Source organism: Varroa jacobsoni, unplaced genomic scaffold (genome assembly GCF_002532875.2).
Source record: "Varroa jacobsoni isolate VJ856 unplaced genomic scaffold, vjacob_1.0 scaffold_799, whole genome shotgun sequence".
Classification (NCBI taxonomy): Eukaryota; Metazoa; Arthropoda; class Arachnida; order Mesostigmata; family Varroidae; genus Varroa; species Varroa jacobsoni.
In genome coordinates this window covers 141,048-168,695 of record NW_019213701.1, presented here as the reverse complement: position 1 = coordinate 168,695, position 27,648 = coordinate 141,048, and the positions used below count along the sequence as shown (strand labels likewise).

The 27,648-nt window shown below is 39.0% G+C and overlaps 2 protein-coding genes and 1 long non-coding RNA gene across 6 annotated transcripts in view; 1 reads left to right on the top strand and 2 right to left on the bottom strand.

The window, feature by feature from the left end:
* OtopLa (proton channel otopetrin-like a) overlaps nucleotides 1-6,724 on the bottom strand; it is a 31,126-nt gene extending 24,402 nt beyond the window's left edge. Inside the window, exons 1-2 of the mRNA XM_086969859.1 lie at nucleotides 6,623-6,724; nucleotides 3,763-4,844 (exon numbers count right to left, since the gene is read on the bottom strand). Of these exons, the coding sequence (XP_086825985.1) occupies nucleotides 3,763-3,848 (86 nt within the window). The 5' untranslated portion in view covers nucleotides 3,849-4,844; nucleotides 6,623-6,724. The remainder of the gene's footprint in view (nucleotides 1-3,762; nucleotides 4,845-6,622) is intronic.
* Nucleotides 1-6,864, top strand: part of LOC111263923 (uncharacterized) — a 33,417-nt gene extending 26,553 nt beyond the window's left edge. For both annotated transcript variants that reach the window (XR_002682532.2, XR_015312482.1), the window contains one exon: nucleotides 6,638-6,864. This is a non-coding gene — a long non-coding RNA (uncharacterized LOC111263923). The remainder of the gene's footprint in view (nucleotides 1-6,637) is intronic.
* An 8,969-nt stretch (nucleotides 6,865-15,833) lies between these two features.
* On the bottom strand, nucleotides 15,834-26,388 carry LOC111263920 (chymotrypsin-like elastase family member 2A). 3 transcript variants are annotated; one of them, XM_022839437.2, is made up of 8 exons: nucleotides 25,484-26,388; nucleotides 21,207-21,936; nucleotides 19,614-19,815; nucleotides 19,156-19,273; nucleotides 18,311-18,488; nucleotides 17,652-17,803; nucleotides 16,351-16,528; nucleotides 15,834-16,168 (listed from the first exon to the last, which is right to left on the bottom strand). In XM_022839437.2, exons 2-8 carry the CDS (start codon nucleotides 21,733-21,735, stop codon nucleotides 16,101-16,103), a joined length of 1,425 nt encoding a protein of 474 aa, XP_022695172.1. In that variant the 5' UTR covers nucleotides 21,736-21,936; nucleotides 25,484-26,388; the 3' UTR covers nucleotides 15,834-16,100. The 3 variants fall into 3 exon arrangements, with proteins under 3 accessions (XP_022695172.1, XP_022695173.1, XP_022695174.1); XM_022839438.2 differs by having other exon boundaries at nucleotides 21,207-21,933; XM_022839439.2 differs by having other exon boundaries at nucleotides 19,156-19,249; nucleotides 25,484-26,381.
* Between the last annotated feature and the right edge of the window lie 1,260 nt (nucleotides 26,389-27,648).

The following is a 27,648-nucleotide window of genomic DNA, read 5'->3' as shown; positions in this document are numbered from 1 at the left end:
CGAAAGTACTTTAAAAACGCGTTATAATAAAGTATAGACGTGCACGATATACGTCATTTCTAACAGATCTAACCCTAGACAGCTGCGTAATAAGAAGCACAAAAAACAATACGTTTTAATGCTAACGTCGTTATAACCAATCTTGGGCGTTATTTTTTTGCATTAGATGATACACACATATTACATGGCGTTAGGGTTTGAACGGGCGCATGACGGAGTCGACTGTTGCAAGTTATGATATGAAATGACAACTGCAGTGAAATTATTGATAAATTAAAAAAAGCTCATTCAAACCATTATATAGAACACTTTTAAAAGGACAAGAGAAATAAATATCATTCAGCTGTATTTTGTCTAAAAGATAAAGGATAGCAAAACGTTTGACTCGTAATTAGTCTGGAGAACTATTCGACTTCTTTGGGTTATATGGGTTCAAGTCCCTTTAATAATAAAAAGACAATAACCTATTGTGCCGACAGCTGGGTACATGCGACACTAATATGCCTGGAATAGATGTTCTCATAGAGGTATGAATAAGATTAACTGAAATAGTTGCAAGAATTCGATATAGAATTTGTTAAAGTATCTGACTAATAAATTTTTATATTCTAAGATCCCTCGATCTCATATAAAGCCTGTTACAAGCTACACAATCGACGCGTAGTGTAAGTAAATTAAAAATAACTTTAAGCAGGCGAAAAAGTTTTCAGGTACCGTTCGAATCCGTATATAGAGCCATGCTTCTGCTTCTGCTTCAGCCCAGAAACAAATCTATTTGAAACAAGGGGCTGTATAATCAATGAAAATGCTAGCCTAATCTCCTTGAATTACAACATTAATATACATTCTTCATCAATACCCCTCGGAGGGACAACTTTCAAAAGCAGTCTTTGCTGGCGAGCAACTAGAACGATTACTATGTAAATATAGCATAATAAAAGCTTCATAAACATACAATTGCTTCTGTCCATATTGCAGTACTTAACGAATCGGACACTATTTGCTTTTAAATTTCAACATTTGATTATTACATAATCGATGTCAACTCGAGTGCCCTGTGCTCTGGGAGTTGGACTGTGTCCTCATAGTGCTACTCATGTATTTGACTGAATCTTCTTGTAAGTTCACTTCTTCGCCATAAAAACAGCTATCACCATAAGGAATAGCAGTGTAAACCGATATACGGTAGGAAATGAAGTTCCTGGAGCGGCCGCTAGTTATGCAGAACACTATCGTATTGGGTGCTTGCCGTGCATAGAATCAGTAAAGATGATGAAGCTACGGTTCAAATGTAAACGCAAATGTTTTCTATGCTGTAGCCGTTCTTAATGTTTGCTAAATGTATATTTCTAGATACATTGTCTATGCTCCTCTGTTACACCTTATAATGATATGTTTTCGTTTACAGCCTTTCATATGAGATGATGAGAAAAAAAAGTTCCTCGGGAAGATCTATTCTAAAGAAGACTTATTCATGCTTAATAGGAGCAAATATAGTCGCTTGTTTGCCGCTTCTACCAAAGGCATTTTACGAGAAGCAGAACAAAACGTACACTGTTTCCTGATCACTTAAATGTTGACCGTTGCTATTAAGATTTAGTGCAAAGTCAGGTTTCTAGATGAAATTTGCGTTTCCATTTTAAAATCATTGGCGGTCTCGTGGAGAGCTCGTTGGTTCTTAGTTGTCCAACTAAACAGAGACATTCCTGGTAGCCAGATAAACTGACTGGTCAGATATTCCGTCTTTACTGTCAAATGGATCTCTAGTTAGTCTGATTTCATCTTTCATTACAACATGTGTGTTCATTACAACCTATTACTACTACCTATTTTTGTATGGGTAATACTTTAGGTTATTGAGCGGATCCGTACCAAGATCGGTAGCGTTTGTGAGGTCTTATCGCTTTTTCGAGTGGCTCAAAAACTAGAAAAACGCTTCTAGCATTCGCCTGTTAGGAAGTAACTAATAAGTACTGTTCCAACTGTGTTGACGATTTCAAACTTCATACGACTAAAAATCAAAATCTTCCGTATTAAATCGATTCGTAAAAGAAATTAATGCTTATAAGTAGTCAACAGTATCAGTAGATGCCGAAACGTCTTTCTAGCTGTCCTGAAAAAATCCGACTCATCTGCGTTAAAACTGCCACCCTGTGTGCTGGTCTAGTTTTACTACTAAATGTATTTTTGCGATCCTGCATTATTTTAGAGATGCAACATGTGCTAACATTAACTCAAACGGAAAACGCAATACTGTAGCACAGAATAATGAAGTTGAGGGCAACCCTGTCAGTTGAAAGAAGAAAAAAGATTTAAAGTAAATCTTTTTCACCCATTGAATGACAGTGGTTACTTTTGTTAAGAGTTAAAACGAGGCAGGCAAAAAAAAGAAAGAAAAATGTTTTTAGAAGCATTCTAACTTCGAAAATAGGCTCTTTGCTAACGTTGAGGGAATCTATCCTTTAACGCATTTTCAGGTTCAATCAAAAAAGTTCTTTGCATCACAAAAGAATCATCCAAACGGTTGAATTTGAAGTACACCCTTGAGGTGTCGCTTATCCTGTGAGTTCAGGAAAAGTGCGAAAGTATGCATTTTACATTAATGACTGTATAAAGTAAACAGTCTGTAGTGACAAAGTCAAGGTCTCTAGATCATCCAGTAGAAAGATAAATCTATACGGCACAAAAACAGGGCTATAAAATAATGTTTGCTGAACGAGACACTCACATGGATATATGCATAAAAATTCGCGCACGAATAATGGATGTACACGGCTTCATGCAAGCTGAGCTAAATCATGTATCGTGGCAAGCCAAATGAGAAAAGATCTGCGAGTATAGACTTATCCCAGTTTGATCACATAATGCCAATCACTATTTTATTAAGTATCTACTGCTAGAAAGCAATTCGATATTCCTAACGCAACACAAGCTGGTAAAACAAATCCGGACTTTCCTAAATGCGGTGATCTATAATTGACTTCTTGTATTCTAGACACGAAATAACGAAACACAGGCGACGTGATGAGACGATTGGTATCAGTTTTTCAAACAGCTTTGCATCGATATAGCAACTTTATCCTAATATAAAAAGCGGAAAAATGGAAACAAATCTCAGCTGCTGCTCAGTAGTAAACGCCTAGGTCAACCTAGTGGACAAGCGATTATTAGGTTTACTCCTGTAATTATATAGACTATTGCCTATGATCAATTGAACGGCAACGTCACTACAGAGTTAGTCACAGAGAGCAGATTGTAAGAAAAAATATAAAAAAGCATATATATACATGTATAGGAAGAAAGAGAGAGAGGGGGATAAAGAGAGGGAAGGAGAATATACGCTTTACATACGAAGATTTCGGACCATCCATTTGACATATTTTGTCTGCGATCATTTTTCTGCGCACAGGATCGTACGTGATTTATAAATAACGTTTAAAGTACTTATATTCCGTTTCTTGTCCATTAAGATAAATGTAAATAATAAATAAAGTTATTTAAAATCGTGGACTTTAAAAGACTATTAAGTTCAGTCTTAAAGAATGAATGCTAGACGGGAATAATTTGGCGTATATTGGCTGAATAGTCGTCATATCAATATTTAGTGCGAATGACAATTGAGACCACAATAGAAATGAATAGAATTTTTTTTTTATTTAGCAGTAACAAACTTTCTTCTAATAAAATACATATTAAGCTATCGTATTTTTTTTTATTTATCCATATAAACAATAAACAGTTTTTTTTGCCAATGATACTCACTTTGGCGAAGCTGGTCGGACATTTCCTTCGAAGAATCGTTTAGGGCTATCCACAACAATGGGCACTGAGTATCCTCGAAAAACCATATTGCCTTCTATTTCTTCCTAACCTTCACCTAATTAGAACTGAGAAGTAACTAGAACTGTCTCACTTAATTTGTGTATCCACAACGACGATGGTATTATCCATCATCTACTAAATGGTCCTATGCAGTCAATTTTCTTTTCAATCGAATGTCCATCCGGTCCGTCAGCGCCACTAGCTTAACGGGAAAACCATCTCTTACAATTGACACATACAGTCACGAATCAACTGAACGCGAATTCTTGTTAATATCTCCTAACTACAACTCATCGAACAGATTCACGCCGCGTAATTAAATAGGTACCAAAGCACATTGTATCCTACCCGATATTTAATACATCTCATGCTGAGACGGATGAAGGTAGTGAGTCAGAATGAGAAAAGCTGTTGTTTCTTTTACGTTGCTTTCAAATTGCCCGTTGGTGCTTGTTTCCTTAAGCCGGGCTGTTCGGTCCGGCCACACGTCCTAGATGCTATCCTAATAGGCGGAGCACCAAATGCCGCCGCAATATAAACAGTAACGAAGCCATGAACTCTGATACACAAAAAACACGCAAATAGAAAAAAGAAAAACACTACAGCAGCACCGTGGCCACGATGAAACCCACAGAGGTCGACGTTCAGTACGTTGTCGGCTTCCCCTAGTCACTCGTCAATTCCAATCGACCAATGCTCATTCCGACCCAGATGTAACATGATTGAGCCCAGAGCCACTCAACTCTAAAGAGACACCAACTGCACGTACTATCGGTTAGAAATGTTGCTGGTCCGAACGCATGTAAGCCAACATTAGCTTGGCTAGACCAGTGAGCGCAGCGGCGAACCCAGCAGCAAGACGATTCCTCCGGCAGGGCCTCCTCACCTTTACAAACTCGTCGACTTTATTTCCCGTCGCTCGTAGCACAATAAACACCCCGCTTCCTTTTACATAGCGCAGATGGGCTCAGCCACTCACACGCAGATTCAAAGTATTTATCTTCCGATCCCAACAGCGGTCCCTACAGATACCACAATTAGCGTTAAAGTTATCGACGCTAGACACGAACCAGAAAGCACTGGCCGTGGTCGGTTGCACTACGAATAAAAACACACCCTCACATATATTTTGATAGCAAAACTGTTTAGCAAATACGTGATGAAGCAGCGACAAAAAGATAACAAGGAGCTTTGAAATATATTGCGAGTCAACCACAACGAATTGAGCGGTACAGCGATGCGATTAAGGAAAATTGCGCCGTTTTAATTAAGCTATTCACTTGGGCTGCGTGAAAGCACGTGCATAGATTAAATGCACGGCTCAAAGTAAACTTCACAGTCATTGCTAAAATTAAAACTAACGGACAAAATTTAACCGAACGATATTTCGAGTATCGGGTATAAAACTATAAATTCTTGCTATCAATACGGGAATCGTAGATAGCTTTATTATATCGTTAGTCTCACATTAGCAGCCGGCACAGAACAGGTTTCCGTTGAAATTTCGCGGTTCAGCTTTCGGATCGAATAGTTAGGTTGATAGCCTCGGCTCGAGAGGGCGCTTCAATCGGGCATGGGGTTAGTGTTGACAGAAACAACCGCCAAAACCATGCCGATGGCTGATTAATACCAAGCTAAATTATCCGTTACGGATAACACTATTTGGCAGCGAACCGATTACATAGAGGGTGAACTCAGTTTTCCTAGATAACCGTTTACGCCTGAAAATGTATCTGTCAGTAGAAAACTATTATCTAATAACATATTCTTGTAAGCCGATCCTACATATTTAAAACTCTAAATTATTTTTATTTGGGATAGATGGTGCTACTAATCTATAGCTTGGGACTGTATGACAGTAAGGGTCTCTTACAATTAGCAAGCCAGATGTGCATTATAAGCAATCAATACAATATCTATCTGCTCTATGATGTTCATCGCTACATTAATTCTTTGCTTATAAAACGGATAGTACATTTTCAACCAAGGTTTCTTTTTTTGGTATTGTCTATTGTGCGGCTTCATTATGAACTCTGCAACAATGGGTTTTAATGGTTCCTATTTGAGTTGTTTCTCATTTTGGATACCTCTCTAGATGGCTATTATTATAGTGTCATCTATATATCACCGGTAGGTACCATTAGATAAGTCAGAAGAAATTTTTAAAAATTTCGGATGTAGTGTTCGTTAGACATTGCACGATTTCTTCGCGCGAAGGGAAGTGGTATTCATCTAACAATGTTTCCCTCTCTTTTTTTTTGAGCTAACCCAGTTAATTTACCCAATGAATGCCTCCGCTACAGATGATTGCATCTACACATTTTTTTTTTATGTAACTTTACTAGGGACCAATTATTCGTCGCTATTTGTTGATAGATACCTACATTGTGTTTGATTTGCGAACCCATAGAAATATGGAGACAAACAGGGAACGGAATTCACACGGCAATCACGATTTCATGTAAACAAATGAAATCTTTTGTCGATGGGTGATGCGATCATAAATTAATTGAATATCTTTAATATATGACAGTGGCAGGTCATTTTGGTGATAAATCTAGGACTGACCATTCTCCAGTTGCGACTCTAATGACATCTGAAGGCCTATAAATAAAAAGCCATTAGTGAGCTATAAATAGGTTTTGACGCATGCGAAACTCTACTATAATGGTATGATAAAACATGAGCGTCGGAGCAAACGTAATAACTCAGCGTTTCAGACCCCCCTTTTTCCATCTGTGTTATGTATTCTCAGTTAAATAAGTGTAGACAATCTAACAGTTACAAGTAACATACATACTTCATGTTCTTGCAGGAGACGTGATTAAAAGCTGGTCTCGTTTCGTCGTTCGGTGGACTTCGGGACCTTGCGGCCTCCTTATCGGGATCAATGGGATCTAAGTCAGATGGATCAAAATGACTCACCACGTCCAAGTCGGTGCGACAGCCCCCAAAGAAAAACTTGTCCAGTTCGGTCATAGCCGCCTGTATCTTTAGACAAGTGTCATCAAATATACAAAAAATAAACACAGAATACATTGATTAGTCTTGATAATAGTAATTACAAGTTTTATGAAGTTGTTCGTTCACTTTGTTACAATAGCAGTATGGTGCTTTACCGCTTCCTTGCTGCGTTCATGCTATCTACATGAATGGTCCGATGTACGCGCTTAAAGCCATTAAACGAGGCCCGCGAAGTACCGATTTACGAAAAATAGCTGTGTCTAAAACAGAACTGCATAATCCCATAATTTACGATAATTTAAGTAATACATTTTCAGCTAACATTAAAGAAAGTTAGTTGTCATTCTATAATAAATCGAAGCAAAATATATTATATATAAAATATATAAAATTAATAAGGATTAATGTAGCAGTTAATATTTAAGTGTTATCGGGGTCACCTTATTCAGGTTTCAATTATTAAGGCCGATAAGAAGCAAAACGCTGCCCTACATCAATTGCGGTGCGTTTGCATCTTGGTTAAAGTTTTCGATGATTTCTTACGTATTCGCAATATGTATTTAGTCGTTGCAAACGTCCTAATATTGTTCTGCTGTAATAATCCAAATACGAAATTCTCGTTAAGAAGCTGCTTAATTCTAATATCCATTGAAATGCACTATCAAAGCATAGAGACAGGGAGGCTACGTTGATTTGGAGAGACTGTGATTACTGCAAGATCACGCGCGGCCTCGTCTAACAAAGCTAGCATATAACAGTAAATAACAGTAAATCAGTGCTGGCACCCGATCACGCAAGCGACACCAAATAAATCCCAGTCACTTTGAATAGAATATTCTGTGGCTTTCGATGCAACGATTATAGAGTAATAAAATTCGGCAAACTCGTTGCTTAGTTCCCGCGTTCAGTTGATTGAGCTGATAATGTTTTTATAATAATCCCTGAGAGAAGCTCTAGAAAGCTGGCACAATAGAGATCAGATGTAGTCTGCGTACATTGATTTATGCTTCAGACAATAGACTCGAAGCGTGCATAATAAGAACTCCATGCTCATTAAAAAGTTTTATGTGCGAGCGGACCTTGACAGTTAAGAAGTAGTTCAATTTGTATCGCGTTGGATTGTTGACAACATATTTAAATGGCAACAGAATATCTTACGCTAATCACAGTAACGTACATAGTTGTCTGTTTAAGAAGAGATCGATTAGCGTACGGAAGCACCCCAACTCGAAGACTAAATACCATAACAAAGCAGACGTAGCATTTTGGACATAGTTTAAGGAAATGACTAGCCCAGTCTATTCCTTCTCCACGTCTCAAGCCAGCTTGCCATCTCAATCAATCCATCAAGATTATTTGGGCTACTCGTCACGGGTGGATAGAGCATTGAGAAGTTTTAGAGTAAGTTCTGATAAGCATTTAGATTAATCAATTAACTTGTGTCCAATAAGAGAGTTATTCGTCTAAAACTCGTTTATAAAAGTACCGTGTTTTATCAGTAACTTTCATATAAAAGACACTTTCGAAAACTAGAACTATCTTGTCACATTGGACCACTCACAAACTATAATACTTACCGAAAACGATAAACCTAATTACGCGGAAAGTTTGCACATCGCTTAAGAGCGTTCGAATAACACTATACTATATATTGAAGATACTTTAGGGTTAAAACGTTGAGCTATAATGATTATCCAGAATTATTAACGCTTCTATTGGTCTTTTGGCGACTTGACGTACACATAGAGGGAGTTTATCTTAAATACGACGATGCACTGATCAATTTACGTCAATAAGCTCAGTACGAAGTAAGCATCGCTATTTTAACTCGTTTCACTTACGGCACAATTGAACGTGACAAAACAATTCTGTGGCTAAAAAGTTCCCATAGTATGCATTATGTCCAGTTAGATAAAATGTACTTTTTTATGAGATCAGGCTGTGCGAACTCTGTGCTTACACTCAAGCTCACCTTAACCTACATGCCTTCGGTCTGACTTAGGCGGTGTTAGCTGCATCTGTCAAACTTTCCTAATAGCGGTGAGCGGCAGTAGCGGCAGTGATTCTCCGTATTGTAAATCCGCCGTAGAAGTGTTGGCTTTTTGTTGACCTCCGTCAGTGGACTGTAGCTAAAAACAAATAGAAATTTTCTCTCTCTGTCATAAATAATAATAGCAATCATCATCATCATTCACGCACATGGTTCAAACCGCCGCTTACCTACAGATTTTACGTCGAAACACCACAAAATTGTACTACTTATAGAAGTCATCTTTCTCCATTTCTGTAGATATTTTTTTTAAATGGTTAGTTAACTATTACACGATAATGCTCTACGATAAAGGATTGTAGAATTCGATACAGATTTGTCACATACGATACGATCCGTTCGATTTTATACGTATTTACGTGTACTTTTATTACACAGGATATTTTAAAATTCTAAATAAATTCTCGAGTAGCGATAATAAAGCAAAGTAAAAGAGTAATTTTTCCACTAATACTCCTTTGGCCGCTTGAAGTTAAAGTCTGGCCAGAAGCAGCACTTCCATGATTTTGATACACAGAATTTACTTATAAATTATATACATAACAAGGTGTATTCGACAAAAAACGGTTACTGCTGTTTATTTATTCTGCACATAAAAGAGATACCAACGCTGATCCAGCAAATGAATAAAATCACATAAGCACGAAATTGTAAAATTACGGCAGCTGCGCAAATTATTATTTTTTATTATTATTCGAGTGTGAATCAAACGCCAAAGTAAGCTCTTGTTTTAAAATATCGTGACGTACCTGTTCTTTGGTTCAAGCTGGTAGTTTATGAGAAAATTAGAAAAGTAATGGTTTCCAGTTGAGATGTCGAGTGCAATCACAGCATCAACATGGGGTTGCACCATAACACCTAACTGAAGTGTAAGGGAATTAGAGTGGTGTATATTTTAGAAAATGCTTTTAGGCACTTTCTGAAAGACTTTAGCGAACGGATAAGAGTCCGATGCAGCAGTTCAGCAATGTTGTAAAAAGGCAAACGAAGTATTTAATATATAGTGATTGTTCCTGCTGTTGCCGCTGAATTCACGGATACTTGAGATGGTCTAGGGCCGAACTCGAGCGGAGACAAATGTCCATTTGTGCGTGTAGCTAGATTAAAGGCAGTGGAATCGGCCGTAAAACATGTTTGAGAATCGAAACCTTCTTAGAAGTCCCACCACGAAGCAGGATGTTTCTACTCTTCGCCTGAGCTTCCTGACCTTGTTCCCCTTATTGGTGAAGTCTTCTAGCCATAAGAGGTCATGTCTAATTCATATGATGCGCATTGGTGAGCTTATCGTTCACATTTCAGCTTTTATTGAAACTGCTTTGCCAAGAGTCGTTGATACTCTATTTAGTAAACTCCGTTGACGTTGAGTTTTAAAGTCTCCTATGTGAAATAGTACTAAAAATATCCTCGATATTAACAAACTTAAATGTATAACATATCTACTTCAAACAAACATTTGCCCATGGCGGCGACAAGTGTTTGCTGGGAGGAAGCACCTAGGGGAGTGGATTCACTTAATAATACAATATTTACAGAGGGTTTACAAAGTGATACAGAGCGAACTCTCGTGGACTTCGTAACTTTGTTTGAATGCAGTAGATTTTTTTAACTACACGTTTTCCACATAAAATATATTTACCGGGCTAAAAGCCCTCACATTATTATTGCACATATTAAATGCTCAACAGTGCTCAGCCCAGCAGATATGCCTCCGATTGACTCTAAAATTAGTGGGTGATATTTTTCACAGCAAGTAATTTGTGATCCCCAAAAGTTTTTTTTTGAACATAATGTAAAGTTAATAGTCACAACGACATGGTAATAAGTTGAAATTACATTTGAACGATCGAGCCTTAATCTATGAACAATTGCTGTTATCTTGTTTATCTTGCTCTCCGCTTTAGTCCGACGTTTTTAATGAAGAACTTAATCAACGTAATATTATAAACGCTAACCATATTCACAATACTAGAACTAATAAGTAAAGAGTAGTACAGCATTAATTTCGCCGATCACAGAATCACAGGTACACTGCAAGTACAATAAGAAGATCGCATCTTCAATTGATACCACAATAACCTTGTACATATCATCTAATGCATTCTCATAACATCGATGTATTCCACAAGAGACAAACGGTTCGTGCATACAAGGCCTCTAGAGATATTACGAAGATCGAGTCTAACTTCTTTATTCACGGAAAAATTAACTATTGTCATAGATAGAAGTTTTTTAATGCCATTTGTTTGGCATTTTACAGGTAGGAGCTTCGTCATCATGGGCAAATTTATTTCATTGGTACAGATTAAGCTTGCATTTCAATCAATACGTTTTAGTTGATATCGAGCATATTTTTACACATGAGACAAATATATACCATAGGTAGTTTATGGGGAGCAGATATCAGATCGGATGGTCCAACTGCCGTCGGTGGTTTTACAGATCAGAGTTACTGTTGGTATTAAGCACACCAACTAAAATCGCCAGAAGTGATGCACTGGGAAAGCTATCGGAAATTCATTTAATTAACGCATGGGTGTAAGAAAAAAGGTATCGGAGTCTAAAAAACTCTCATATATATATATGTTTCTTTTAAGCCTTACCTGTTTGGCTACTTGTATATACCGTTCAAACGTACGTTTCTTTTTTCATACGCTCGTTCTAATTCATGCCTTTAGGTTTCAATGGTTGATAAAATCTTCGTAAAAGATTGTAGCATATATGGTGTGAACCTCATGTCTTACAGACTTCATAAAGATGCTTCACAAAACTCAATAATGGCATCTTAGAACTAGAGGTTGTATCCTGCTCCTCTGGTCGATGCTCTTCAAGGTCGATAAAAATAGCCTGAAGGCATTTTTAAAGGAAAACGGCCAACAAAGCAACTAGAAGTTGGACTGAAAATTAACCTCCGATTTCTCAGTTCCTCTTAGCATCTTGTGTGCCGTCACGCATCAGGCAACATGCAACCACAATGATAAATTTCTACACAAAATTCTCACGGCTGGTGTCTCAACAATAACATAAAGGAGAAAGAAGAATAGATAGCTTTGGGGAATTAGACCTATGCCCAATGTCAAGTCGAATTTCGGTCTTAGGAAGACCATGATTCACGTTTAGTGTGATTGGATATATTCTAATCACTGCCAAATGTTCGTTACGAGTAATACAGTGAACAACGATGGGAATGTGACCCAGCTGCGGTAAGTAAACGGAGCTACTTGACAGACAAGATCCGATGGTCAAAACGAAGATAACCATTTTCACGACAATGCCAAAGCACATATGGCAAAGGTTGCTAACGCCCTTCTATGAAAGCCTGAGCGAGAGGTTAGTTTCATCCGTCGTCCTTTCCAGAGTTTACGCAGACGGATTATCGTTTATCCCAATCACGGACAAGTGTTATCCATAATCATCAAATACTGGCTGGACAAATTTGTCTTCAACACCAGACCTAAAAAACCTCTGGCGACATGAAGTAAACGAATTATTTGACATATGGAAAAGATCGTAGGAAGTGATAGCAACCGCGTAATCAATCAATTTATTACTGGAATTCAAGTGCAAAGGTGCGCCTTTTGTTGGGCTGTCAAGGACTGTCATTGTCATATTATTTTAAAACTCAGTTAGCGTCGTCGCCCAACTTTTTAACGCCTTCGACTATACCTAGTGTGCGAACATGTCCTCTAAATCGCCTCTTAGGTAAGGACCCGCCTTCAGCTAGAAGGTCTATCCGGAGTGGGTCTTGCTCTAGCGGGCCTAAGAATTAGCGTGGAAACAATATGTCACAGTAACTGTTCATAAATGCTGAAATTTGAACTAGTGATTATCGCGTGTTCATAGATGCCATGAAAACGTATTGGATACTAAGCACACAAGCTGCCCAGATCGTGGCGCCTCTTCCATTTTAGTTAATATAGATAGATGTAATAATTAAAGGAAGTTGCCAAGTAATATCGGTGTCATATTATTAGGGTAGTCTTACATTCAAGTAATGGCGCTATGAAAAAAACGTTGAGCCAAGCATATTAGATACGTTGATACTTGCTTATGGGTCCCTCTCTGGTTTGAGATGTACACATTGAAGGCCATGCAACTTATGTAAGCTAGCGCATAGGAGATGAATTTAGTGACAAAGCATTAGAAGATTGAATCCTAATAAATGGTTCCCTGTGGGAATCACAGGAAGTCTAGGCTGGTGTTCGATTTCCTAAGTTTAGCCTGCACGAAAGGAACACGACTAGACGTCTACCAAACTTATGTCACTTCAATCAAGTTAATTATGGCTAGAAACAGCTCGGTCTTGAAACAGTTTTTTGGGAATCTGGTCAGCCAAACGCAATCATCTTCAACTACATTTTCCGAAAACAAGTTGGAACTATGAATAAGGGAGTTGACTTTCACGAAATGCAGATCGGTCGCATTTATCTCCAAATATACCAAATTGAAACAACATTCATTACGCACAGAATTAGATAAAATTACGCCATATATAAAACGTAAGAAGCTGATTAATTTGCACTTTTAAGTGTTCACATCTGCGCTAAAGTCAAATCAAATACGAATAACTGAATATATTGTTTTACTTTAATATTGTGGTATCGAAGACGCTATTAAACTTACCGGCTTACTTAAAACAAAATGGCCGCGCAATGAAATTAATCCAATGCACTTTCAAACTACGTCCATAAACATCACACGTATTAAAGATTTTACCGCTGAATTTTTTGTGCGCAAATTCTGTGTCAAACCATAACATCGCTACCGACCGCTGTCACTAACAGCGGTACTTCAATTATCGAGTATCGCGTTTTGTTAAATGATCGAAACGTCCTTCATAATCTCGACCATCGACTCAATGCATCTTTCCGTGACTCTCACCCATGTCCTTTCCCACCGACCTCGCCGTTCCCAGCAACGGGAAATAGGGAACTTGATTTTTTCCAACTTGGGAGCGCAGCGCTGCTTGTAAAGGCGACTCACCTTATAAACCGACGACTTGCGAGTTCTATTTCCAAGGGTTGTAAAATACCGAAAACACGTTCACATGCAATTATATGGCACTCGTAACTATAAAACTGTAAGAACAAATTCAATATGACAAGCACAAATTTATTAAGCGTGCAAGTAGTACAGCTTAGTCAGATGATTAGCTTAAATACATAGTTACAGTATATTAAGTCAAATAGATTCGTTAGATAACCAATTAAGAGTTGTACTTCAAGGGAACATTATATCATAACAGCTGACAGTTATGAGATGAAATCCATTTTGTGTGTTCCTAGGCTACAGTGGGCATGCGCGTAAAGTCGCTCCCACTCGCTCATCATAGAGCATACTTAAATTATCACGGTATATATATTGAACTAAATGTTTCAAGTGTTGTCTCTGATACCTAGGTCGTTAGATATTTCATCAGATGTGTGACTCCTGCGGTCCGAAACAAAATGTGCCTACGTTCGGATTCGAACCTAGATCACCACAGTGGTGTGTGTACCATGGAACCAAATTGTAATTAACAGGGGACGATTAGAGTTTTCTGAAATAACAACAAAGTTTCCTCGAGACCTCTCATCGAAAAAAAAAATCCCCCCGTTTCGCAGGTTGTTCCACTTGGTGTCTGACCATCGAGCGCTATTGGTTATAGAGTAGCCACTCTATAAATTACGTTTTTGTAGAGTAAACGAATGATGCCCCTAGTCAGTCGACAACCCCTTAAATGTGAGAAGTTATTAATGTGATTCTCGTATACTTGTATACAATATGCCGCAAGCAACTTATCGAAAAGTAATTAAATAAGGAAAGTATCAGCTTTTAATTGCTGAAGGCCGACTCATAATCAGGCTTATAGCGCTGCGTCCATCAGTTCAAACGTCAGATCATTCGAACGAGTGCTTTATACATTGCAAGAATATTGAAAAGAGGGATATTCCGTTGCGTTTCAATTTTTTGTAGAATGAAAATTAAGTACTAGGGAGTGTAGCTCACGCTTTATGACAGGACGAGCTCCAAATGCTCGCACGTGACGCCAATGCTACGGACATTTTGCGGTAGAAGAACCAACGCTATGAATCCACGCCGTGTACAAGTGGCAGTATCGCCTTAAAGTCATTTCACATTCCAGCACAGTTGTCGTAGAGAAAATTGTGGAAAAACCTGAAACAACTGGTGTCGGAGGGCCGCCGAGATACCTTCAAGAAATTCGCAGAAGAGATAAACATCCCACACCAATCACGTCAGACCCCATTCTGAACGCAGAAGGCTCACATTAGGCAAGGATGGTGCCGTAAAGCGTATTGGGTTTCGAGCAAACACAAACCGGTCAATAACTGTCTCAAAACCCTAATATATTCAGGAAGAAGCTGGATTCGTTCAAATGGGTATAACCAGGAGACAGAAACACAACCGCCTAAGTACTGATTCAAAAGTAGAAACTAAATTATTGATTTTTTTCGTCCAGGTAACCGTTTGCATGAGCTAGTCCATATGCATATATATACCTCATAATCGAAGTGCATCGCTTAGGCGCACAGATGCATACTATGCAATGGCAATTGATTGAACGCTCTTCTAGCGTTCTGTAGAAGTCCGCGCCATTTGTGATAAATTTGAACAGATTGTACATTTGTATGTCGTTGTCTTTAGAGCCTGTTTAACTGAAGCTACAGATGGAAACCTTTTTTCTCCGTCAGACTATATCAACTCATTTATTTGCCTTCGTGAGGCGCGGCCCACTCTCAAAGGCGCTATTGACAGTACGCGCTTTAGACCTCAGTCCGCCACGATAACCTTAATAAAAGAGCTTAATTATATCGATGGCTGCTTATTAAAGCAGTCATCTCAAATGTCCATCGTCACTTTTTGGAATACGCACGTCCACACTGGTGTTAAGGTTAAAAAAATTATCTAGAACTCTAAAGACAAGCAAACTGCAGTGATATTGTCGTCTCGGCAGTTGTTTCTTGCAAGCAGCATACGGCTATTGTAAAATACAAGACGCTTGCATTAAAAGCAGACTGATTTTTTATTATCAACTTTTATTTATCAAACTTACATTTACAAAATTGACTAAATCGAGGTGCAAAAATCAATTTAATTTCACTTATATTTGTAGTGTTATTTCACGCGAGTACATGTAGAATGTACAGTGGATGTTATGTCGAGTTAGGCCAGTTCCATCTATTAGAATGGCAGATCTTCCAGCTCATGTATAGCCATGCATAATACACCATGTGGATCACCGTCGTCCGTCTTTTCACCGGCCAAGTCAGTTCCTGATAGTGGTCAATTGGACGTCGCCCGAAAGCCGACTCATTCCCCCTACGTGTGCATTAGCTGTCGACAAAAAAAACGAGCGTTGCTGAAACTCTGTCAGATATATTACTTCAAACATTTGAAGGCAGCTTTTTAATCTGTGTTACTATAAAGAACGGCAATTGGTCATTAGATCTTTACTGATTGACAAAACAATTCTATTTTGTCGGATCAGTTGTAGCTAGTCCAAATAGGATCCTCACGCTCTTCCTCTTTGTCATGGCGCTCCATCACTTCGTGGATCCATTCTATATAGTGCGGGACGTGTGAATACACATCTGGGAAACCCCGTTTGGCGCAACCTGAGCCGAACGAAGTTATGCCGGCCAAGTACCAGCGACCGTTGTGCAGACGACACATTAATGGACCACCGCTATCGCCCTGAAAATAACAACAAGAATAACAGCAACAATTGCATAGAAACGTTATGTCCGCATATAAAACCTGCAGCAAGTTTACCCGTTCGCTTCAACAAAATCGATTGCGAAGCATAATAAAGAACTTGATTGAAATTTTAGGGACTTGTTTTTCGACTCATCGATTATAATGTAAGGGTTTTTGTCGCGACGAACTCGAAAAAAAAAGCTTCAAATAATATAAATATGAGCATCATTGTTTTTATTATAAACAATCGTATGTGATAACCTAACCTAACTCTTTGAACGAATCTTTATATATTTATCTGGACTTTACGTTGCTTCTAAAAAGTAAAGGAACCCCTTTCAAACTTTTGTTCTTTAGGTCAATAAATGGAAGGTAAAATGAACCGTAAATCGTTTCTTTCCATGACATAACAACGTAAATATATCTCGTAGAATTATCCAAGTATATATGATAGATGAATATATGCCTTATGGTGTTGCAGCAAGCATTGCGCATCTATGAGCTCTCGCATCAGAAAATAGCGAAACAGAAGCACCAGCCAATACTCCACTTATTCACTCCTCTGCTCTACAATGTAGAGCTTCGGCTGCAGCCACCGTTGAGGTTCCCCTACTGGAACTATTAAAAATAATGGGAAAAACAATGGGAATTGATAGCAAGCATGAAGGTTTATTTCCGACTTTATAAATATTTTTGCAGTGTTCAGGTTCCACCAGTCAGTACGAGAACAAGTGTACCTGCAGAAAATTGAAAGCTCCTTAAAACTGAGGGAATGAAACACGCTATACATCAAGCAAGCCTGTTCCAGCTGTTTTGGGCGAACTGCCACATATTGCGACCTTCATCCCCACGCTATTTCAACAGACAAGAACGCATTATGACTATTGTTATTATTATTGTTATAACCCGTATGTGTTTAGAAAACTGAAGGAAAGATAAAAAAAAAAGTTATCGCAATATCCACTCTACGGACTTGTGGAGAACTCAGAGAAAAAAAAAAAGCCAAAAACAAAAAGGTGATACGTTTTTCCGAACAAGACAAATTCAGTACTATAGATCTACCAAACGACCAAAAATTAACTATTTTCATAAAATAGTGAAAGAATTATATTTAACTCACATGGCAGGTTCCTCGACCTCCATCAAGCGTGCCGGCGCAAAGGTGGTACTTTTTTATGGCAATTTTAAACTTTGGCCTGTATACCGCATCGCAAACGCTGTTGTCAAATACCCGAACGAGAACTTCCTGAAGAACGTTGGATGCCTTGGCGTCTGTATGCGTACGTAATTAGTTAAAATCCAGTGCAAAAATCAGCGAAGTTTACGGAACGAAGTAATACGGGACTGGTCACTTGTTTCATATCTATACTTGTAGATGCTTATAAAGCCGAGTCTGTTAAGCGTGTTGAGGCACGTTTTTGATAGGTGAGGTAGGTTTACTCGGCGTTAAAAAATGAAGTCAAAACCGCTTGACATGTAAGCAGTGTTCCACTTAAAATCCATAAATACACAAAACCGAACTATTATGCAATTGTCTATTGTTATAGCTGGCTGATTTATTATAATAGGTTTTTAATGCTACACTTAAGACAAGTAGCACATTGAAGTGCACCTTTCGAGCCTCGGCCGAAGTCATGCATCACGGAACCTCAAGCACGTTCGTCGATTCTCATAATTTCCAGCGAGCTTTAAGCAGCAGTACAAGATTATCAAAAAAAAATCGAAGTAATCAATTGGTTGTTATTAATGTGCAAGTAATGCGCTAACAATAATACTCACTGTAATCAATTTTTCCCCAGCCAGTGGCAATGCAAGTTAAGCCCTGGAAGTCGTCTTCTTCTTCGGGGAGACATAAAGGTCGAATAAAGTTCGTCCAATTAGCGGGCGAAGCCATTCGAACTAGGGCTATATCTTGTTCGTAGCCCTTATACCATGGGTATGGGTAGATGTTCGATACCTGCATATGAAAGTCATTATAATATACGTCTGCATATAGGTTTGTATGTAGATAGATTTAATTCATAAGGAATAAGTAACAACTTCTTTTTCACTCAGTTACTATGTTACATATTGAGTAAGTCAATGGAAACTAGCCGTTCCTTGCAAGTTGAAGTATCATTAAACCAATTTTATTAAGTGATAGATTATTTCTTATTACGTCAATGTATATACCCTAAAGGTATATGATGCCTCTATCTTCAAATACTGTAATAACTTAATCTTTCAATTGTTTGATAAACAAAGAACGATGACATTTCTATAGTTACTGTAATGAAAAAACTCGATCACGTTTTTTTCCCCACTTCCAATTATTTATTATGGACACGACGCATACAGTTTACGGGCTTCGAATTGAACTGAAGCATTTTAGGTAAATACGAGTAGGCTAGAACAAGAAAACTAAGGATTATATCAATAAGGGTTGTTATCCCGGAGATGGGGCACCGGCAATGGGTCTGTTTCATAAACCCAGAGGCACGTGTCATGTGGTCTAATAGCCGTAAACCATCTGAAACTATATTTAACTAAGGCGGTATTGTACCCAAAAATTCGAAACATTTATCTTGACGAGTAGAAATGGCATTCTACTAGTAAATTCGCATTTATTCCTTAGATTCTTATACCTTAACTGTAACTTCTGTGCCCTCGGTAAGTTTCATTTTGTGGTCTCCGAGGCGGACGGTCCAAAAGGTAGGTTGCGGAAGTGCGAACATCTGGCTACAAGAAGGAAGAAGGCATGTCCTGATTGATGGTTAATTGATCAGCATGAAAGCCGCGACAAGGTCGTGGCAAATGTAAGCTAACGGAGACTGACGAAGTTCTTCTCAAATAATTGCCTATCCCAGCTAAAAAAAACCCTGAGCCAAAAATATTTAATTCATTGTCACTGTTACGTTTACGCATTGGACAGGTAGTAATGTAAATTCATTTTCAATTTAATTTCCATAGGAATTGTAATTAATTAATAAATATAGTGAAAAAAACAGGCAAGTTTCTAAATTCTAGTAACGTTACAGTTTACATGTAAAGTTAAAGAAATCAGGTTGAAAATTCATATATCTCGTCCTCAATATAGGCTCACTTAATAATGCAGTGTGCAGCTGTCACGATCCAACGACGATTAACGATAGCTCCCCCGCACCAATGGCCGAGCTTTCCTGCGGAGGGATGACGCAATAAAAGCGACACCTGCCATGGCCAAGCACCGCTTTCCGAATCTCGACCGCCGACAATCCGGAAATCAGGATCCTCTTCTGAAGCTAAAACACTGATGCCGCATCCCGCTGCAATGGAAACGATATTGGTCAAATGGATCAATAAACTACCGCGGGCAAGCTTCCACTTGAAGAGGCGTGCGGCTATCTAAAAGAAACGCCACAGTACATTAGTATTGTTGCCAAGTTACTACAAAATGCGTTTAAAGAATAGTCTGTATATATTTATACACATGGGGCAAAAGCCTCTAGACAGGTATGCATATATCTTGTATGTACTAGAATGTGACAAACGAACCAGGCGGACTTCTAAACTGAATAACTTTTGAACTAGTCAAGCTTGCATAATGACCTAATGATTGTACGTATGTTAGAGATACTTTCATTTATTTTTCATACACTTGTCCCAACGTTCTGGCAGATTCCAGATCTACCACTCGTTGAAGCATGCAAGGCTCCGTAATCGTACGGTCTTAGATCGGCAGAATAAACGGGTTGAAGTTAACGTTTGGCACTGTCATCAAGTAGCCAGGCGGCGTTCTTTTGATTGCCACGCTAATGGTCTCTTAAGAAGCTCAACATAGCGGGCTGCATTCATTGTTTCGTTTCCAGGGAGTATTTCATAATAGTAGATGCCCCTGATGTCTGGTGCAATTACTACGATTATTTTATGTCCGAACCTCTTCGACACTGCCATCGAAACCGGTTTCTCTTCAGTGAGACGCCGTCTAACGGTAATAATTGAACCATTGCTCGTTTATGGACAACGTGTATTCTGCGCAGGTGTTCTGTTAATTAAAATTCCATCTATTGCGCGTGGATTGCCCCACATGTTTTTTTTTTTAACTTTATTTAAACTTAACTGGAGTCAATTCACGGGAGACCCATTTTTACTAAGTTCCCGTATTTTCTGTCTTTGATTTATAATTTTGTAATGTTACATATAAAATGTCAGAGGAGCCTTTAGGCTCATCTGCTTTCGTGATATATCTCTTCCATTTCTGCAAGCCGTTTCATCTGATTACGACATTTGATCAGCTCTTCACTGGTCTTCAACACCCCAATCTCCATTTTCAAAACGTTTGCCCCATTCACGTCTCTTCGCGTAGTGTACTCACCAATCGTCGATGAATGTTCGTAGCGCCGTGGCTTCCGATGAATAATAATCTGACTATTGAGCGTTGATTTTCGACATTAAAAGATGTTTTTCTTTCTAAGCTGATTTCTCCTTACTCGCAAATTTCTCGAAGGATGGTGTATTTACTAGCCAAATTTCGTCTGCTAGCGGCGCATAGTTCAAAAGTTGTTCAATTTTAAGGCCGGAACTACTTGTAAGAGCCTAATGTATGCAACACACACCCAGACACGCAAATATGTATATATACATGAAACACTACGTTATGGTCCGCTTCCCTAATGTAGCCACAATCATAGGGTATTGAATGCGCGTTATGACTTACATTGAGGAGACTGTGCTTCAGAATTTGAAGGCTCGTCTTCCGGTTTTAGGTCAGGTGGAACCGGTGCCAGGGTTGTACTCGGACGCTTTTTGACAACTCCCTTAGAGCCGGTTGTAACTGGCGCTGAGGTTGAATTAAATAGTCCGTCAAAAATAGCTGTGTTTGAAGGATGTCTAATTGCCTGTCGAAATGAACTCGTTGTAGGGCTAACAGTATTCGTCGTTGATTTTGGCTCTTGATATATTGATGAGGTCGGCACTTGTTTCGTGATCCAGGTCAAGGGCCGTTTTAAATCACCCGGCTCCTGGATTTTGGTTGCTCTTGGCGAAGAAACGGCAGCATCCAAGTCAACACTATCGTCATCGAGTACCACGACATCGTTGTCATGAACAACCACCTCACCGCTGTTAAGAAGCTGCTCATCTCCCTGCGCGAACAATTCAGACCCAATGTCTACTGTGCTTAGCAGAAAAAGCAACACACATCGGAGCCATCCAATGTTGTGATTTGGCGTCAACATAGCCAACATCTTGCGCCAGCGATTATTGTGGATTAATCACGAAGCTCCTTTAGCGGCGTCACTTTGCAGCATCCGCCGTGTCAGAGTTCAGCCTCGTGGCTGATATCACATGAAAGGAAGACACAAAGCTTCCGCAGGCGCAGCCCCCAGTCGCAGATACATCGGTGTTAGCTGTGTAGCCGGCCGGACGTAAACCGTAATGTAGCACTACTGAAAAAATAGTACCAATGGATAGTAATATCTTCGATTTGCACCCAGCTCGACGATCGATTGTTGATACATGAATTTTCAACGTACGTTCACACAGAAGTGACGCTAGGAAGTCATTTAGTAAATGTAAACATATCATTCTAGTACCGCAGATGGCAAAGTAGTGTTTTCATTATCGAAGGCCTCTCAAAGACATCTCGCTAAAATCGTCTAGAGAGTTAGCCAGCTATTAGCAACTGAAAAGCAATGATTGATTCAAGCAAATTAAATCGAACGGACTCATCATCTCGTATAACACAGTTTTAAGACATCATTTAGCTTCGTGATTTGTTCAGAAACGGTATTTCCAGTCGAACATGCCTAGAAAAGGCTCATTTTAAGTGAAACGTATTGGCTATTGTTCTGCAGTGAATTTCGCTGTCCTATAACAAAAACGAAAAGGAAAATTAAGCGTATATAGTGAGCACCGTAAATGAAGTTGCCAAACTTGAAATATGTACCTTTTTACTAAACGAGTTAACTATATGCCGTAGCTGCACAAGGCGGTTTTCACACTCAATTCATATTGGTTTACTTCAAGTACTACAAAGTAGCATTGAAGATATATACGTCTCTTAATTAAAGTGTGACAATATTTCCTTTCCAAAAACACTGTAACTGTCGCTTTCATTGATAGCCTTACTATCGCTCCTGAAATAAAACGTGTTTACATAACTAATTGAAATGTTATTTTTGGCGGACTAGGTATTCTCCTACCATACATCAATCCCTCTACTAATATTAAATATTAATGAGAAATTTAATTCTCACTTTTCCGATGGATCCTCTTGTGAATTTCGGGATGCGTGACCTTCGTTACCACTTTCAGACAATCGCAAGAGGTTGCGCCACGATTAAATAATTAATTTCTTAATATATATATATATATATATATATATATATGAACGATTCCGGCACCCGCTGTTCTTTTCCAATTTATAAAAAACTTTGCTACTTTTCTATGAATATTTTTTTAATCAACTGATTATTATTAAAACCGGGGAAAAAAATTGAATATGCTTTATCTCTTACCTTTAGCACATTGAAGACATTCAAGAAGTGACAATAGTGGTGTGTCTCCTATATACAGTACTATATTCAGAAAGATCGGGACAATTTAGAGAGTATCTGGACATTTTTTATTTTTTTGTGGCCCAGTACCCCAGTGGTGTAGGGACGCTGACTTTTAGAAAAAAAAACATATCAATAGATAATTCATGTTTTACTGAGACATATTGTATCATGTACAAGCTAACTGAAGACGGAGTTATTGGCTTAACATAAGACAGTTCATGTAACTCGGTGAGTCTTGTTCGTAAAGACTTTGAGCAGCGAATTCAAATAGCATGCTGTGTTATAAGCTTACAAAAAAAATAATTGTGCTCCTGGGGCACAGTCTAAGAGGTTGCCTAGGTAATATCTTGAAAAACACTTTCTTCATTTTCGCTACGTCCTTAACTCCGGCGTTATTACACATAGAAAAATACTTATGTATATTCCTTACTAGATATCCCGACTCTCACCAAGAAACTCATAAATAGATGATAACCTGCTATACTTATGAAAACAAAACGGTAGTACGCACGAACATTTGTATCATTACCATATATTGGCCTGTTATGTAAGCTAGATCGATGTTATGAATAGCATCATGTTAAAGTCGCAATTCTTGGCTTAGCAACTTTAATTAAAGTCAGATATACTAAAGTAGAACAGACCTGTTTTACGCCGTTAATTCTTTATGGCGAATGGCCTTATCTTGTGGGATTATTTGTTCCGGTTGTTTCGCGTCCTAAAAGCTTATGTTTAGATCATAGAATTGTAAATGATGATTGACTCAACAATCATCGGTTACTTGAATAGTTAATTGACTAAAGAGATATCACTTTTATGAGGGGTTATTAAAGTATACAAAAATATTGAAAAAATCCTTGGGGGTCACACCAAGACGAAACGACAGATCAACACATCAAGTTCGATACGGTAACAGCGCAGCGTCAATCGATGTAAATCTATTCGTATTATTGCATTGAAATAAAATAGTCACATCTCTCTCTTTACACTAGACAATAGGCGGGATAATATCCCCCCTCCGGCCGGATTCACTAAATAAGAACTACTATATTTTCCTATGACGATAAGGTAGTACGTTATGCATCTCTCATCATTATTCACGATGTTCTCCCATCTTTCCACCGAATGATGTACGGCGTCCCGCCAGAAGGACCCGGGTTTCGTCCGGAACAACTTATGTGTGGCCTCGCATAGTCATGGACCAGGATAAGCTCACCCCGTCCATCAGATACCTTTTCTCGAAAACCCTACTTGAGCCAATGCAATTGGACCAAATAAACATGCCTATTAACTATCCGGTTCCTAAGAAGCAGTTTACAGTGAATCCCTGTTGCAGTTTTACAAAAAGCAATGCATAACCTTTTTTGGATGACATTTTTATTAGACTTCCGATATTAGTTTTTCCTGGAGCCACCTACTGTAATCTGTGGTTTGTGCTGGTACTGTTGCCGGGCGCAGGTGATTCTGTGCAAAAATCGGTCTTAAAGTCGCGTGGCACCATGTTGAGATGAAACCTTAGGCTGTAATATCTGATTGAATTCGGAGAGATTCTGAGGCATCCAAGTTCTAAGTTTCAGTGTGCACCTAACTAATTGAAGGTGGTTATTATCGGTCGTGTGCTTGCAGTTCATCTTTACGGTTAATTCCCGAGTTGTTTGTTGGCCGTCTTCTTTCATTCAAATGGTCGTCATGACAGTGAAACGGTTGCCTAGAGTGAGGAGCGTCTCTTCGGTTCCGGACACCGTTTTTGGGCTTATTAAACCTTTTTTGAGCAGTCTTTTCAAGAATAGCGCCGTTATAGTATTCAAGGAAAATGTACTGGATTGTTTCGACAGCGCTTTGGCCTCAACCAAACAAATAATACAGAAAATGTCGAAAACCTGCTTCTTTGAATCTCTGTCGATGTACTGTCGTGTTCGAGCAGTATATCGAAAGTAAACAACAGGTAAGGAAAGGCGATGAAAAGCTTTAGAAAATAATTGATAGCCTATTAGCCAGACTAATGGCTCGAAAAGGTCGCTTTTTACTACAAGCTACGAACACTCAGGCTATGCGTTAATGCAGCTGTTTTTTTGGTTTATGTCTAAGTTATTGCAGACTTGTACAAGTAAGTATAATGTGCTATGTCATACGTAACACGAACGTAGTGCGTAACTAGTAAAGGTATCTAAAATTCTATGCAAATACTTACCAAATGTTGTAAATTGTGTTGAATTATTAGGTCATGAGAGGGAGAGAGGAAAAGGAAAGGGGGTCTTACATAGGGTAAGGTTGTCATAGTCTATAGACTTCTATGGTTTACATATTAAACCGCCCTGTTCGACATACGCTCCTTCACGCTCAGACAAGCAGTAGTTCTTATTCTTGCACAAACAGGTTAAAAATCGAAGAGGAATCTAATTGATGCACGCTTAGAAAGTAGAGAGAAACTTACCCTTAGTCCAACGTCGTATCTGCTTAATCCCAAGGTTCAGGCTACAGGTGCAGCACTGTCGTTAGGACTGTGACGGTGAACGTTGCTATTTGCGGTACCGTTGAAGAAACTCAACAACTTCACACCATTTTCTTCCTTTAAGCTGACACGTTTGCAACAGACAAGCATTAATGTTGAGAAGGTCACACTGAGTTCGATTCAATCCACTATGTGATTCTATTGACGGCTAATCATACTGTACTATAATATAATCAGCCTTTCCGACGTACTCCTTCATGCACTACAATTGTTGGTATTAATAACACCTGTGTCCACAAATAAAGTCAGCTGCTTTCAGCTGCTTCAGGGAACACATTATAGTGACGAAATGCCTTACGTTTACAAACACCCTCTGCTATAGAAAACCTATCGAACTGACAATCAACTACAATTTTATCATTTTGGTTGGTCATCGAAATCGCCCTTCGGGACCCCGGTCTGCTCTACTGCTCATTGGCGCGTATTTACTACCAACAAATATCGCGCACTTGGGATGCTTGCTGGTATTTCACAGATAGGCACTGGGCGATGAATATACGCAGATGGATCGGGAATGGCAGTCGTTACATCATCTTCTTCTGAGTCTCGTCTCAGATCTTTCAGCGATTGTCTCCGATTTCACGCTTGTCACACCTGTCACCTGAGACATTTATTATTGATGATGGCGATGATCTACAACCACGCTCGCATGACGGCCTCCCGGCTTGCCTGCCGATCGGTTTGTCTAATTCCTGATGTCGTCCGGTGCGCTCCTTTGCGTCTGATTCATCCTGATGCGAGTCTGGCCCTGCTCTGCTGCGGCTAGCGCATTCATAACAAGAACAAAGTTCAAACGAGGGTTGAAGTCGAGAAAATCTTACTTCTGTCGCGGTAAAAAGGCGACGTAGGGGCGGAAAGGACCCGTATAATTGTCTTTACTCTCGCCTGCTGTCCTCCTTGCCCACCCGCGAGCCGTTGCTGCCGCCAGTGATAATGACGATGATGACGATGACGGCGAAGACGATGATGGCGAAATCCGCATGTCGTAACACGATTTTGCCTTCAGCTAAAGTTCTATGAGAACCATTTGTACGGGCGGCAATTGTTACACATGATTCGTTTATAATCACTTATGATTCGCCGTGATGAGAGGAACTGCAGTCCTATAACAAGACCTGAAAAGTAAATAAAACTCTTATAAGGGCTCATATGTACATCTTCATCCGAATAGAAGAATAGGCACTAATAGTTATAGAGCCCAACAATGACTCTTTACATGGTTGGTTTGCTTCTTCAGGCATTTTTGGTCACAAGTTGTCGACTCGAGAGCATCTCATGCTCTGATGCATGACTGAAGCACCTGACGATAATGGATAGAAGTGACCCTTAGTTCCGATAACTTAACCTTCAGTAGCTTAAAAGGAGATCTCAAGCGTTATTATAGAAACGTGCTTGTAGTACAGGAATTTCGCAGAATAATCAACCTTGCAGGCACTGTTTGTTCTGTAAAGAGTACGAGTTAGCCCTATTTGGGGTCGCCAAATTTGCAATGACACCTGGAAATCGACTTTGAAATATTTCATATGAGCCAATAAATTCAACAGAAAGACGATGCAGCGCTACAATAAATTCTTTGATGATATCCGTCAATAACAAGCAGTTCCGTATGTGGTCTCGTAGAAATCAAGATGACATTTTAGAGCAATTTTTCTACTTAGGCTGAAATAATTCTATAATATTATTATTATTGCAAATCTTGAAATTATAATGCCAAAAATATATACTCGTGTTTTACTTGCTTCTACGGGATCGTGATTCACCCTTTTTCAGTATCAATTTTCGTAGCAATTTCGTATATCTGTGTTATCCTCCTGAAGCTTCACAAAACAAGCGTTCCGATGTCAACACGCTATACCGATATCAATCACCCTTTTGTTATTTATATTACAACATTTTGTATGTTTGAGCTTCTGCATTTTCCGCGGTAAACTCTGCAAGTTTGTTTCGATACGATTTCTAAATTGTTCCATGATGGTAGCCTAATAACGATCGTGAGCTGTTTAGTTCTGTCAGAGAAAGAATTGCTTAAACAAGCGAGAGTATTGTCTTTTGTTATTCACCGCTACTTGTTGCATAACTAAAGATCG